Source organism: Oreochromis niloticus, linkage group LG23 (genome assembly GCF_001858045.2).
Source record: "Oreochromis niloticus isolate F11D_XX linkage group LG23, O_niloticus_UMD_NMBU, whole genome shotgun sequence".
Classification (NCBI taxonomy): Eukaryota; Metazoa; Chordata; class Actinopteri; order Cichliformes; family Cichlidae; genus Oreochromis; species Oreochromis niloticus.
The window spans coordinates 13011820-13024031 of record NC_031986.2 but is presented as its reverse complement, the minus strand read 5'-3'; the positions used below and the strand labels follow the sequence as shown (position 1 = coordinate 13024031).

The 12212-nt window shown below is 39.8% G+C and overlaps 5 protein-coding genes across 6 annotated transcripts; 4 read left to right on the top strand and 1 right to left on the bottom strand.

Annotated features, from left to right (window-relative positions):
• Positions 1–625: 625 nt before the first annotated feature.
• LOC100699868 (gamma-crystallin M3-like) lies at positions 626–1496 on the bottom strand. Of its 2 annotated transcripts, none has more exons than XM_019351141.2 (3): positions 1396–1496; positions 1077–1325; positions 626–924 (listed from the first exon to the last, which is right to left on the bottom strand). In XM_019351141.2, exons 2-3 carry the CDS (start codon positions 1251–1253, stop codon positions 646–648), a joined length of 456 nt encoding a protein of 151 aa, XP_019206686.1. In that variant the 5' UTR covers positions 1254–1325; positions 1396–1496; the 3' UTR covers positions 626–645. The 2 variants fall into 2 exon arrangements, with proteins under 2 accessions (XP_019206686.1, XP_003455937.1); XM_003455889.3 differs by having other exon boundaries at positions 1481–1496.
• A 433-nt stretch (positions 1497–1929) lies between these two features.
• Positions 1930–3286, top strand: LOC100699606 (gamma-crystallin M3-like). The gene is made up of 3 exons (XM_013264496.3): positions 1930–1958; positions 2092–2340; positions 2967–3286. Exons 1-3 carry the CDS (start codon positions 1944–1946, stop codon positions 3240–3242), a joined length of 540 nt encoding a protein of 179 aa, XP_013119950.2. The 5' UTR covers positions 1930–1943; the 3' UTR covers positions 3243–3286.
• A 1459-nt stretch (positions 3287–4745) lies between these two features.
• LOC100699157 (gamma-crystallin M2) lies at positions 4746–6091 on the top strand. The gene is made up of 3 exons (XM_003455886.4): positions 4746–4865; positions 4949–5191; positions 5768–6091. The coding sequence occupies exons 1-3, from the start codon at positions 4857–4859 to the stop codon at positions 6041–6043; spliced, it is 528 nt and encodes a 175-aa protein (XP_003455934.1). The 5' UTR covers positions 4746–4856; the 3' UTR covers positions 6044–6091.
• A 1416-nt stretch (positions 6092–7507) lies between these two features.
• On the top strand, positions 7508–8394 carry LOC100705534 (beta-crystallin S-1-like). Its single transcript, XM_019351385.2, has 3 exons — positions 7508–7615; positions 7773–8015; positions 8122–8394. The coding sequence occupies exons 1-3, from the start codon at positions 7571–7573 to the stop codon at positions 8392–8394; spliced, it is 561 nt and encodes a 186-aa protein (XP_019206930.1). The 5' UTR covers positions 7508–7570.
• A 946-nt stretch (positions 8395–9340) lies between these two features.
• On the top strand, positions 9341–11927 carry LOC100705266 (gamma-crystallin M2-like). The gene is made up of 3 exons (XM_005460671.4): positions 9341–9556; positions 9995–10237; positions 10408–11927. Exons 1-3 carry the CDS (start codon positions 9539–9541, stop codon positions 10678–10680), a joined length of 534 nt encoding a protein of 177 aa, XP_005460728.1. The 5' UTR covers positions 9341–9538; the 3' UTR covers positions 10681–11927.
• The last annotated feature ends 285 nt before the right edge of the window (positions 11928–12212 follow it).

The window sequence follows — 12212 nt, the reverse complement described above, 5'->3', positions numbered from 1 at the left end:
TGGCGTTTGCATTAGACCATCGTGGTCATTTTTATATGTTATCTTTGTGTCCACGTCAATTATCTATAACTGAGATAACAATGGAGCAACAGCGGCGCTTTGCTACATAAGTATTTAAGTAGAAACTGTTTAAGTGATGATACTGAATCGAGGGATCCAACCTCTAACTCAGGGGTGTCGAACTCCAGGCCTCGAGGGTCGGTGTCCTGCAGGTTTTAGATGTGTCCTTGATCCAACACAGCTGATTTAAAAGGCTAAATTACCTCCTCAACATGTCTTGAAGGTCTCCAGAGGCCTGGTAATGAACTAATCATTTGATTCAGGTGTGCTGATCCAGGGTGACATCTAAAACCTGCAGGGCAACTGCCCTCGAGGCCTGGAGTTCGACACCCCTGCTCTAACTAGTCAGCTGGTGTGAAACTTTAGAGTTGTGATGGCATTTAGTATTTTGTTGAATGTGCACAAATGTGCACAAATAGTCCTGATTAAGGCTGTAAGGTTATGATAAACTTACAAGTTTATCTTAAAGGATATAAAGCATGACGTTTGCATCTTTGACTCCACACATGAAGTGAAAGAGATACTTCAAAAATATTTAGGTTTTTTTTATTTTTCTCCCAGAGTTTCTTGTGAATGGACAGACAATCAGCACATTTCCATGATGCGTCTGATGGAGCTGATTTTCATTATGTTGCTCACTCCCATGTCTCGGAGGTTCCTGTACTCTCCTGGCCTCACGTACATCATGCGCCCTCTGAAGTTAGGCTGCTCGAACATCAGCCAGTGGCCGTCCAGCACATTGCAGGACTGGCAGTCAGACATATAAAAGCGTTCCTGGAGGGACTCGCAGTCATCCATCAGCTCATGCATCTGGCCTCCAAAGTTCTCTCTTTCATAGATCCTCATCCTGAACTGTCCCCTGTGCTAATGGAGCGGGGAAAAAAGACATAAAACATGAGAAATGCAGTCTGTCCCAGGTCCAGCTGACCTAACAGCTACCTCTTTGGACTTTGGAGTGTCTGTGCAATCCCCACATGAAATGGTACAGACCATCTACAACCACCAAAATGTCTTACCATGGGGATCAAGCGACAGGAGCGAATGGTATCCATCATCGTCATGCCTCCCATGCGCTGGAAATCAGAGTACTCGCCTCTCCTCAAGAAGACCTGATTACCCATGAAGTTGGGGCGGTCGTACACCATGAAGCACCCACTGTCCACTCTGCAGGAGTTGCAGCGGTTCAGGTGCATGTGAATGTCAGAGCAGTCACTACTGCACTCATAGGAGCGACCCTGGAAGTTCCTCTCCTCATAAAAAATGATCTGCAAAAAATAAACAAGAGCCACAGAGCGGTGATTTAATATTTGGATGGACTTGCTTTGCATTTCTAACCCTCTTGGGATGTTTCCACAAGTCTTAATTGTTCAGTATTGTAAGATTTTTCTTTAGTACCATACAAGCAAATGAGAAGTATTACCCTGCCCATGGTGACGGTTTGGTTTTTTTCCAACTGATGCCAGCCCGTGCCACTTTTATATACAGTATGAGCCCGAGACCACCTTCCACACCTTTGTGTGAAACATCCTGACTCATCATGAGGTTCACGTGGCACAGCATTCACATTTCACAGTACACCTCAATAGAGTTTGTTTAATACTGTTATTGTTACCACAACATTCAGTCTCATCTATAGATCTGATGTTCATACTAGATAGATTTTTACAGAAGAGAGATGAATGCAATAGTAGAAGTTGCTGGAAGGGAGCATAAATCCCAAATTTCTATCACAATACCTATTTGCAGAATCGGACATACAGTCTGCCACGCTATAGTGCTGCTGTGCCACAATATAGAGTGATGACTCAAAGGTTTCAGCACAAGCTGTGCAATGTATAAAAAGGGAAAAGGGTCGATGTTGATGAGATGTATCTGAGATAACCATGACCATGGGGAGGGTAAGTGAAACTTAGCTAATAACATTAGGAAGTTTTAAAGTTAAACTTCATGAGTTCATAATAACAAATATGCCAAATAGCTGTTTACAGGTTGCTTATATATATACACTTCACCTGTTTTTCTCTTATGCAGATCATTTTCTATGAAGACCGGAACTTCCAAGGTCGCTCCTATGAAACCAGCAGTGACTGCCCAGAGCTCACATCCTACCTTAGCAGGTGTAACTCCTGCAGGGTGGAGAGTGGCCTCTTCATGGTCTATGAGAAGTCGAACTTCATGGGTCATCAGATGCTGGTGAGGAGAGGAGAATACCCAGACAACCAGCGCCTGATGGGAATGAGCATGAGCGACTGCATAAGATCCTGTCGCACGATCCCCACGGTAGGTGGATGACATTGAGCTGCATTCGGGGCCCAGCCACAACAGAAAGGACAAGACAGGGACCTTTTAAATATGTAGATGTAGAAGGCCAGTGACAATGAAAGCTAAAAAAACAGCCATTTGGTCAACATTTGTCTGAGCACAAAGGCTGCCCTCCTGCATGCAGCAGAAAAATTATAATTAATTGTGAAATATATTGAAATAAAAATTGAGCCTAACTGTTCAGTCCTATCTTTCCGCATGTATAATATTTTAAATTTAGGATTCACTCACTAGAAGTCATCCATATCTCCCAGCCTTCTTTAACCATCCTGCTCAGGTGCAATCACCTGTCCTAATTGGAAGAGTTTAGAACAAAACTTCCAGATCCCATGGATATGGCCATATACAATGAAGCAGCAAAAGTTTTCATAAACGCGGAAGAAGATGGATAGAGGGAAACATTAAAATATAGTTTTAAGCAGTTTTAGTTTTAAAAATTCCATTTATGCTTATTTTATATTTAATTTTTTTTAATAATATCGCTACTTTATGTTGTCCAAGATGTAGTTTTAGATTTACATTCTCAGCTACAGATAGGTTTTATAGACTTACAGGCCACAGTCATTCTGCTTCTTCATCCACAGCACCGAGGCCCCTTCCGAATGAGGATCTACGAGAGGGAGAACTTCGGAGGCCAGATGTACGAGCTGAGCGACGACTGCGACAACATAATGGATCGTTTTCACATGTCTGACTGCCAGTCCTGCAACGTGATGGACGGCCACTGGCTGATGTTCGAGCAGCCCAGCTTCAGAGGCAGGATGCTGTACCTCAGGCCAGGAGAGTACAGGAATCTCAGAGAGATGGGGAGCAACATCACAAAGTTCAGCTCCATCAGGCGCATTATGGACTCCTGTTAACTCAAAATCACACACTCCAAATGTACTGTGAAAATAATAAAGCAAGCTGAAATCCCATTCAGACACACGCCTGTTTTTTCTAATGTAAATACTGATAAGTCAAAATTCAATTGTAAGTAATATGTTAGAAAGGTTTCTAAGATTAACTGCATTTGTAGATGCTTCAAAGTTCTGTATTTTAGAGAGGATTTACTATTAGGAAATAAATCCCAAACAGAAATAATAAGGAATTTTGAATACTGAGAGAGTTTGGTTTTATTTTAGCAGTAAATTTCAGAACTAGATGCTCATAAGACTCCTATTTGTATCTAATTCTCAAAGACTTTAGGAAGAAGGAAAACTGTAAAGCATAAGTAAGTGAAGTTTATTTATACAGCACTATTCACAGACATAAAAGTCACAAAGTGCTGTGTATAAATTAAAAGACAATATGAACAGAGAACCGTGTTGAAACAGAATCAAAAAATCTGAAAGTGTAGTGGGTTTGTAATGAGCAAACCATGCTGAATGCCAAACAAGAAGGAACAAAACTTCCCCCAAGCTTATACCAAGACTGAGAAGCCAAGAAGGAGAAGAGAAAAAAACAATCCAAGGAGATAAAATAAAAAGGACTCATTCAGTGGACTTTTGAGGATTTACCTCTTTATTTTAGACTGTTTAGGAAAAGAAAGATGAAGGACATCAGTTGTTTGAAAAGGTTGTCACCCTCTTTTATGCCCGTGTGATCCATTAAGTGTGTGCTTTAAAACTGAAGCACTTAGAGTAAATAGAAAGTAGAAACAATATGAGGCATAAGTGCTCGTATTGGGTATTTTGGAGGTGACATGGCCAAATTGGCTAAGGCCACTTGTGGAGTGCAGAGTCCCCCCTGTGTCCATCTCAAATCTTTTTTGAGTTAGATTGTACAGTATAGTATAATTTATCAATTTCTTGCATGTATTGATGTTTAATTACTTTAAAGCTGTTACATATATAGTCTGAAGGTTCCTAATGGACTTAACCAAATCATCACTAAATAAAAGGTCTAATCTGTTTAATGAAACTAGACAGAAAGATGTAATATTCTACAGTTTCACATAATGTAAACACTTTCAATTGCACAGAACAGGTCTTAATGTATGCATTTTATATTTGTAACAGCAGTCCAAAAGACATTTTTGAGTCTATCTGCATATACTTAAACCAGTAAATACTGCCTGAGGCAGGGTTTTTGTTTCCTGTAGGATCAGAAATAGAAAATAAAAGCCTAAAAATGCCATTTTAGTCACATGTTCACTTAGGTTCTATGCAGTAATACCTCAATTTTCAATAATACCTTCAGTTTTGTTTTGTTTTTGTTTTTTAAAAAAAGAGAGTTATTATTAAACAGCGTTAAATAATTTCTGTCCCTCACAGTCTAACACTGATCCTCTGCCTTCACTGTTCCAGCATGTGTTTGATACAGAGCCATCATCAGGCCAGAACAAAGGCAAATCAAACAGCTCCAAGCTATTTTGCTGATATGTAAATCTACCTCATTTGGGTATCAAAGACTTGCCACACTCTGCACATTTTGTTTATCGTTAAATACTTTGATGGGGCTGCAGCAAAGAATGAGGTCTACAGTGCATCCAAATGGGGAAGGTAAGCTAAGACCTGTTGCGATCAGTGTGCGTTTAAAGACTCTTCCTCCGCTCAGGTTTATTAAAAGCTTACGTTTTCCACAGATCACATTTTTTGAGGAGAAGAAATTCCAGGGTCGCTGCTACAACTGCAGCAGCGACTGCGCTGACCTGCACACATACTTCAACCGCTGCAGCTCCATCCGAGTGGAGAGCGGCGTGTGGGTCATCTATGAGAAACCCAACTACAAGGGTTTCCAGTACGTCCTCAGCCCAGGGGAGTACGCCGACAACCAGCAGTGGATGGCCTTCAACGACAATGTCAAATCCTGCCGTACTGTCAAAAATGTAAGTTCCTCCCCCCCTTTTTTTTTTCCAGGTTCCTTCAGCCACAAAATCCAACAGAGGTTTCACATAGACTGCTTCTGGAAATGTGTTTGGGCAGTCCCTGCAGGACAGCATTGTACAAGGGCACCGGTCCAGGCTGGGTGCTCACTGTTAAGCCGGCAGACTAAACAAGTAGACAATAGGAAGCACAACTGGCAGCAACTTTTAGCTTTTTCTAAAAAGAAAAAAAAAATTGATTAAAATTGTCAGAAGCGGTGTAATTTCTCTCTGTTTGATGGAACATTATAGCCTCTTTAAGCTCATTGTTTTGATTTAATCAGTCTGTGCTTTAAATCAGTCTAATGTGCAATAGCAGCCAAAGACCAGCTTTGAAGAGATTACATAATACATTACATAATAAAAATGTAAGTCCATGTGAGCCGATAGCCTAGAGTGAAACCCTGCACATGTATTTTTTTATCTTTGGGAGGAATTTTCCAGGACTTTTCATAACACTGGCCATAAAATAGAAACACTGCTCCAAAGTTGGCACTGTAAATCTGCACTGAGCACACTGTGCTTTATTTGTGTTTGCAGGTCTACGGTAGTGCATGGAAGCTGAGGCTGTACGAGAGGCCGGACTTTGGTGGGCAGATGGTGGAGTGCTCTGACGACTGCCCATCGGTTTACGATACCTACAAGATGCGCGAGGCCTACTCCTGTGTGGTGACAGATGGTGCCTGGGTATTCTACGACCTCCCCAACTACCGTGGGCACCAGTACCTCCTGGAGCGGGGCGAGTACCGGCAGCACAGCGACTGGGGGGCATCTTCACCTGGCGTCGGCTCTTTCCGCAGGATCACAGAGTTTTGATTAACAGTCATAATTAAAAAGCGATGCACATGACAATCAATAAATGACTCAAGCAAATTGACTTTGTCCTTGTGGATTTCATCAAATGTGCCTCAAGCTTGATGTGGAAGGTTGCAGTAGCTCCGGTTGCTAATAGAGTTTGAGCTGTTTTTTAAGGTTAGAGGTCAAAATTTTGAAGATCTAAAATAAAAACACAATTGACTTTTATTAAATTATTATGTATAAAATATAAAAGACTATATATAAATTATATATAGAACTTAAGCACAATTTAAAACTCTTTACAAATGCTTGACAAAGCTGGTACATACAGATGCAAGTAACATACCAATAATAGAACAATTTTCCAAGTAAAATGTAAAACATAATGCTAGATTAGAAAAAAACAGAGTAAACAGTACCTATCTTTGAAGAATGAATACATTAATAAAAGCCAAGTAGAACTATTAAATCAGTTCATTTTGAAGACGTGAAGACTTTTTGTGTCGCAGTTTCACAAAGTTCAGGAATCTGCAATAGTCGCCTCCCTTCTTACACCTCTCGTGTAAATACAACACTGCAACTCCATGTCAAAAAGTACAAAGAAGCTAGTAGTTTCACTGCTGAAGGTAATTCAGTACTGATGATTTAATGTTGGGTACCTTTAAGTGATGAAGTGTATCATTAGTCGAAGGACAATAATTAAAACGTTGTTATTGTTATTTTAAGAATCTGGATCATTCTTCAGTAACAACAGCGGTCTTATGGCGGCAGATTTAAAGGTCATCGTGTGAGGAGTTCACCCTCTGGGGAGCATGAATGTTTGTATAAGCTGTGGCAATCTGCTTGTTACGTTTAAAAGAAAAATCTGCCTTGATGATTCAATAAAGGAAAGGAAGTTTATCAAAATGACATTTGTTTGTGTGGAAATTACGAAGTGTGGAGTTAAGGTTCCGATTAATAACAGGGTGGGAAGAGGAGATCACCTTTTGTTTGTGTTGGTTCCTTTTAACCGCAATCCGGCTTGTTTCCTAAACATTACCTAACCTTCACCACAGTGTCGTGCTGAAGACCACACTTGTGTCATCATGCATTGTTTCAAATGGGAGTTTTTCCCTGCATCATCAACAGTGCATGGAATCAGCTTATTTATCATGGAAAGGAACGCCAATCAGTTAGGAGTAAATGATCAATCAAATTACTGCTTACTTGTTATAATATGAATTAGTTATAAAGTGTGTATGAATATCTCTGGTGCCTTCCTGCTGTATCACTGACTCAGCTCAAAGCGTTTCATATCAAATCAACTGTCCTGCAGTGCCCTTGTTTTTGTCAGCACGCTCTGCTGCATCCAGTGGCTTTGGGATGCTTTGCACTGTGCGTTTGCATTGTTTAGGGAAACAGGATTCACTGCTTCAGAACAATGTGATAAGCCTGGATAAATATTTGAATCAGTGATTGAATAATCCAGTTCACAGAAAGCAAGCCATGTGCTTAGTTTTATTGTCCTTGCTCTGTATAAAGTGAATATAGGAGGTGGCTGCTTTAATGTTTTATATCACACCAAACCTGTTGATATCGACAATGGAGAAGGTACTGTATGTTTAAGACAGGCACATATTTGTGGCAATATGATTCATGCTTGTACCGTATTTTGAGATAAATGAGTACAAAATGTGTTTGTTTTACCAAAACAGCCACTTCCTAGAGTTCAGTGAGTGCAATGTTTCATCAAAACTTGTTTTCTCAGATCATCTTTTACGAGGACAAAAACTTCCAGGGTCAGTCCCACGAGTGTGACAATGATTCCAGTGACCTGCACACCTACTTCCCCCGCTGCAACTCCATCAGAGTGGAGGGAGGATTCTGGGTAGTCTATGAAAGACCAAACTACATGGGCTACCAGTACGTGCTAAGCCCAGGAGAGTATCCAGACTACCAGTATTGGCTAGGTATCAACGATTCCATCAGGTCCTGTCGAATTATTAGAAATGTAGGTGATTATATATGTGTGTGCATGGTGTATAATCAATTCACAATATAATACAGTTAGAAACCAACAATGCAGACATTCCCATTCTTTCATTTGTTCCTTCCAGGTGGGGAATTCATGGAGGCTGAAAGTTTGGGAAAAGCCAAACTTTGAAGGTCAGTCGATGGAGATGGCAGACAACTTGCCTGCCTTCCCCAAGCACTGGAAAAACAACAATGTCCACTCTTGCAAGGTGTTCGAAGGAGCCTGGATCTTCTTTGAGCACCCAAACTACAGGGGCCGCCAGTACCTGCTTGAGAGGGGCGAATACAGGAGGTACGCTGAGTGGGGGGGCATGCAGCCCAGCGTTGGATCCATCCGCCGGGTTAAAGAGCAGTAGCCACTGACAAAATCTTTGAAAAAAATAAAAACAAGGAAAATGGCTGAAAATGCTTAAAATAAAGTCATGATAGAAAATTAAACATTGCTTGTCATTTATTACCCATGATCCTTTTCACTCATTATCCATATTGTATTACATTTAATCACAACATTTAAAAAAAATCAAATTAAAGCTTTTTTTTAGACTTTACTGAGATTAAAACTTAATATAGAAATAATAAATACTGATTTAAACTGGAAAAATGCAATGTTTAAATAGTGAAAGTCATTTTAAATCATAGTAAAATAACTACAAGAACTTTCAGAAAACACTGTTTAAAATTTGCACCAGTATATAAACTCATGTGCACGTTACGCATGCACTTGCATTAAACAAAACAAATATATTAGAGATTTTTTTTTTATGTCCAAGCTTTTTATTCTTTATATAAATGAGTATATTTATTAAGCAAAAACAGGAGGATACACACAAAATTTTATTATTTAATATTTATAACATGTTGTAATGGTCAATGGTTTATATTTATAAATATTTTCTATCTAATTCTATTAGTGAATAGTGTTCAGAGGGGAAGGCTGTTAAAGAGATTTCAAGGAAACTTGTTCTTAACTGTGCATGTGACAATAAGAACAGTTATAATAATAAACAAGAGGATTAGTTATACTTGACTAGGCAAAAAAAAAACAATAACAGAAAAATAGAAAAAGAGTATATGTTATGTAATATAATGGAGCTAAAAGAAACCACCCAAGCATATGAATATCAATGGAAAGCCCAGGATGTCCTGTATTTAGTACCAAAAATCAATGTCCATTACAGAGGACATAAATGATTAGGATGGTTCTTTGGAGGATATGGGAGGTGACATGAATGAAGAACTGATTTTTCAGCAACATTATTTCTATTTTTCTAGAGTTAAACAGCATTCAGTCAAAATTTCTGCATCAACACATATATAGGTCATGTGCTAAAACAATTGCAGAATCAGCTAATGTGCTGATGTTAATGGAGAGCTCATTTGAATGACAATGATTCCCCTGGCAATGCAGTTCATCAGCCTTTATTTAAAAGTGGACCGCCGGTGATGCAGTGTGTATGAGGGGCTTTAATCTGATTGGGTGAGGAGGAACACGAGGCGATTATGGAGCGCACAGGGAAGGTAAGTGCCACAACTGTGCGATATGATAATGCCGTAATGACCTCACGCTAAGCTGTGGGTGGATTGCTTCTTGCTAAATGGAGTTGAGCTGATGTCCTGTCAAATGTTAGTGTGTTAGTGTGACGAGCGGGCGAGGCTTTTGTCAGATATAACCTGATATAAGCTGAAGTGCATGAATGTTCCTGCACAAATAAATATAGATGGTAACCCTGACAAAAAGCTTAAAGCTGAATTATTTCATTTTTAGTCACTAGGGAGCAGCACAAAAAAGTGAAAGTCCAATATTTGCCCTGCGTTAGTACAACAAACTTTATAACGTATAACTCAAATTCTCTGTCAAAAGAGTTATATTAGCGATGTTGTCCATAGAGATGTGGAGAGTTTTAGGGTTTGTTTTACTTACAACTTACAGCTTTTAATTCACACTCTTGCTTGCAGATCTTTTTTTACGAGGACAAGAACTTCCAGGGTCGTTACTACGAATGCAGTAGCGACTGTCCCGAGCTAAGTTCCCACTTCAGCCGCTGTAACTCTATTCGGGTGGAGAGTGGAGCCTGGGTCATCTATGAGAGACCCCAGTATATGGGCTACCAGTACATCCTCTGTAAAGGGGAGTACCCCAACTATCAGAGTTGGAACGGCTTCAATGACACCATTCGCTCCTGTCGCTTCATTAGATATGTAAGTCTCAGGAAACAACCACAGAACTAGAATACTATGTATACTTTCTTCTCTGTAATTTTTTGTGTTTGTGTTGTTCTCCTTCTTACAGGATGGACAAATGTGGTCTTAGCTGCTTAAAGTTAAATTCCTATCAATTATTAACATATTCTTATTTTTAAATCTTTAAGCCATCCACCAGGCACAGGATCCGCATTTACGAACGTCCAGACTTCAGTGGCCAGATGATAGAGTTTAGCGAAGACATGCCCAACCTGCAGGACCGCTGGCGCTACCGCGACATCCACTCGGCCCACGTCCAGGACGGCACCTGGGTCTTCTATGAGCATCCGAGCTACAGGGGGCGCCAGTACCTGCTGGAAAAGGGCGAATACAGACGACACTCGGAGTGGGGAGCTCTTCATCCATCTGTAGGCTCCATTAGACGCGTCGTGGACTTCTAGATCAAAAGCTCACTTCCCTTTTCTCGCTTTCCTCCCGTCGCTCATTCAACTGAGCAAATAAACCCGCAGGCATAGACAAATAATGAACTGCTGTGATTTTATTTCTTGTTGTTTTAAACCAACCAAAAAAAAAAAAGCATGAAAACAGGATAAGTTCTACTTTGCGGTGCCCGGCGGGAGGTTTTTAATTAGCGTGCCAACAGCTGGCGGCTCGTGGTAAAGCCTAGAAATAAAACTGCTGAAAAAAGCCTGCTGGTAATTCAGGAGGGTTCACCAACAAGGACTAGTGGTATGCCAGCAGCCAGCTATTGTTTATTTGTGCCACAGATGGCAGAAATGATACAGCAGAGCAACAATATCCACTGCCCAGCAGGTGCCCAGACAACAACAGCAAAATATTGTCACGATGTCAGACAGCTACAGTTGTTCACTGATACACAGTACTGTAGATATGATGCAGGACTCTGATTTTACGATTTATTTAACTTCATCAACATCTGCCTGACCTGGGCTCAAAATAGTGCCTTCACGTTTGATACAGTGCTCTAATGTAACACTGGTAATGGTTTACATTAATGGCTCTAATAATAGTGAATGATTTACTTATCCTTTATAGTTCAATTATTACCTTTTAATAATAATTAAACGATACCTTTAGGGTTGCCAGGTAGGGATAAGCTTTGGACAGTTTGTCCCTCTCCAACCTGTATTTTTCATTCTTTTTCACATTGTGTTTTCAGCCTTTTATGGACTTTATGACCTTTGACATTCTGGAAAAATGAGCTTGTGTCTAAATCCATTCTTTAACATCAGCATATGTACATGATGACGATTAAAACTTTTTTAAAATAAAAAATAAACAAACAAACACAAGAAACAAAGCTAAATTGGGTTAACAACTAATTATAATACCAACTAATTAGGTTAATTGACAACAACTCAGGAACATGATTGGGTATACATGGCCTCAGGAACACTTCTTTATCACTGTCTTTGAGCACAGTTCACTGTGGCATCCACAAATGCAGGTTGAGGTTGTATCATGCAAAAAAGAAGCCATAAAACATGATCCAGAAACACTGCCATCTTCTCTGAACCAAAGCTTGTTTAAAATGGACTAAAGGAAAGTGGAAAACTGTTCTGTGGTCAGATGAATCAACATTTGAAATTCTTTTTGGAAAATACTCCGGACCAAAGACTAAAGGAACCATTTGCCTTGTTATCAGTGCTCAGTTCAGAAGTTTGCATCTCTGGTGGTATGGAGGTACATGAGTGCCTGTGGAACTGGCAGCTTGCACATCTGGAAAGACACCTTAACCGGCATATACAGATTTTAGATCAACTTTTGCTCCATTCAGATCACATCAAACTGAAAATGAGCTAATATTGCTCTTAAAATTGTGCAATGTCTCAATTTCAGTGTGTTGTTTTCTTTTCAACTGTAATTAAAAGATGGGTTTACGTGACTTACACGTCATTACATTTTTATTTCATTTTACATTTTACAGTGTTCTGACTTTTTGAGAAGTGGG

What these genes read in the sequence shown, in the direction of transcription:
- LOC100699868 (XM_003455889.3), bottom strand. An exon ending in CCTGTCGCTTGATCCCCATG is followed by an intron (nt 925 to 1,076) that starts GTAAGACATTTT and finishes CCGCTCCATTAG; the next exon opens with CACAGGGGACAGTTCAGGAT.
- LOC100699606 (XM_013264496.3), top strand. An exon ending in CCTGTCGCACGATCCCCACG is followed by an intron (nt 2,341 to 2,966) that starts GTAGGTGGATGA and finishes CTTCATCCACAG; the next exon opens with CACCGAGGCCCCTTCCGAAT.
- LOC100699157 (XM_003455886.4), top strand. An exon ending in CCTGCCGTACTGTCAAAAAT is followed by an intron (nt 5,192 to 5,767) that starts GTAAGTTCCTCC and finishes TTGTGTTTGCAG; the next exon opens with GTCTACGGTAGTGCATGGAA.
- LOC100705534 (XM_019351385.2), top strand. Translation starts at nt 7,571, where the DNA reads ATGTTTTATATCACACCAAACCTGTTGATATCGACAATGGAGAAG. An exon ending in TGATATCGACAATGGAGAAG is followed by an intron (nt 7,616 to 7,772) that starts GTACTGTATGTT and finishes TTGTTTTCTCAG; the next exon opens with ATCATCTTTTACGAGGACAA. An exon ending in CCTGTCGAATTATTAGAAAT is followed by an intron (nt 8,016 to 8,121) that starts GTAGGTGATTAT and finishes TGTTCCTTCCAG; the next exon opens with GTGGGGAATTCATGGAGGCT.
- LOC100705266 (XM_005460671.4), top strand. An exon ending in CCTGTCGCTTCATTAGATAT is followed by an intron (nt 10,238 to 10,407) that starts GTAAGTCTCAGG and finishes TAAATCTTTAAG; the next exon opens with CCATCCACCAGGCACAGGAT.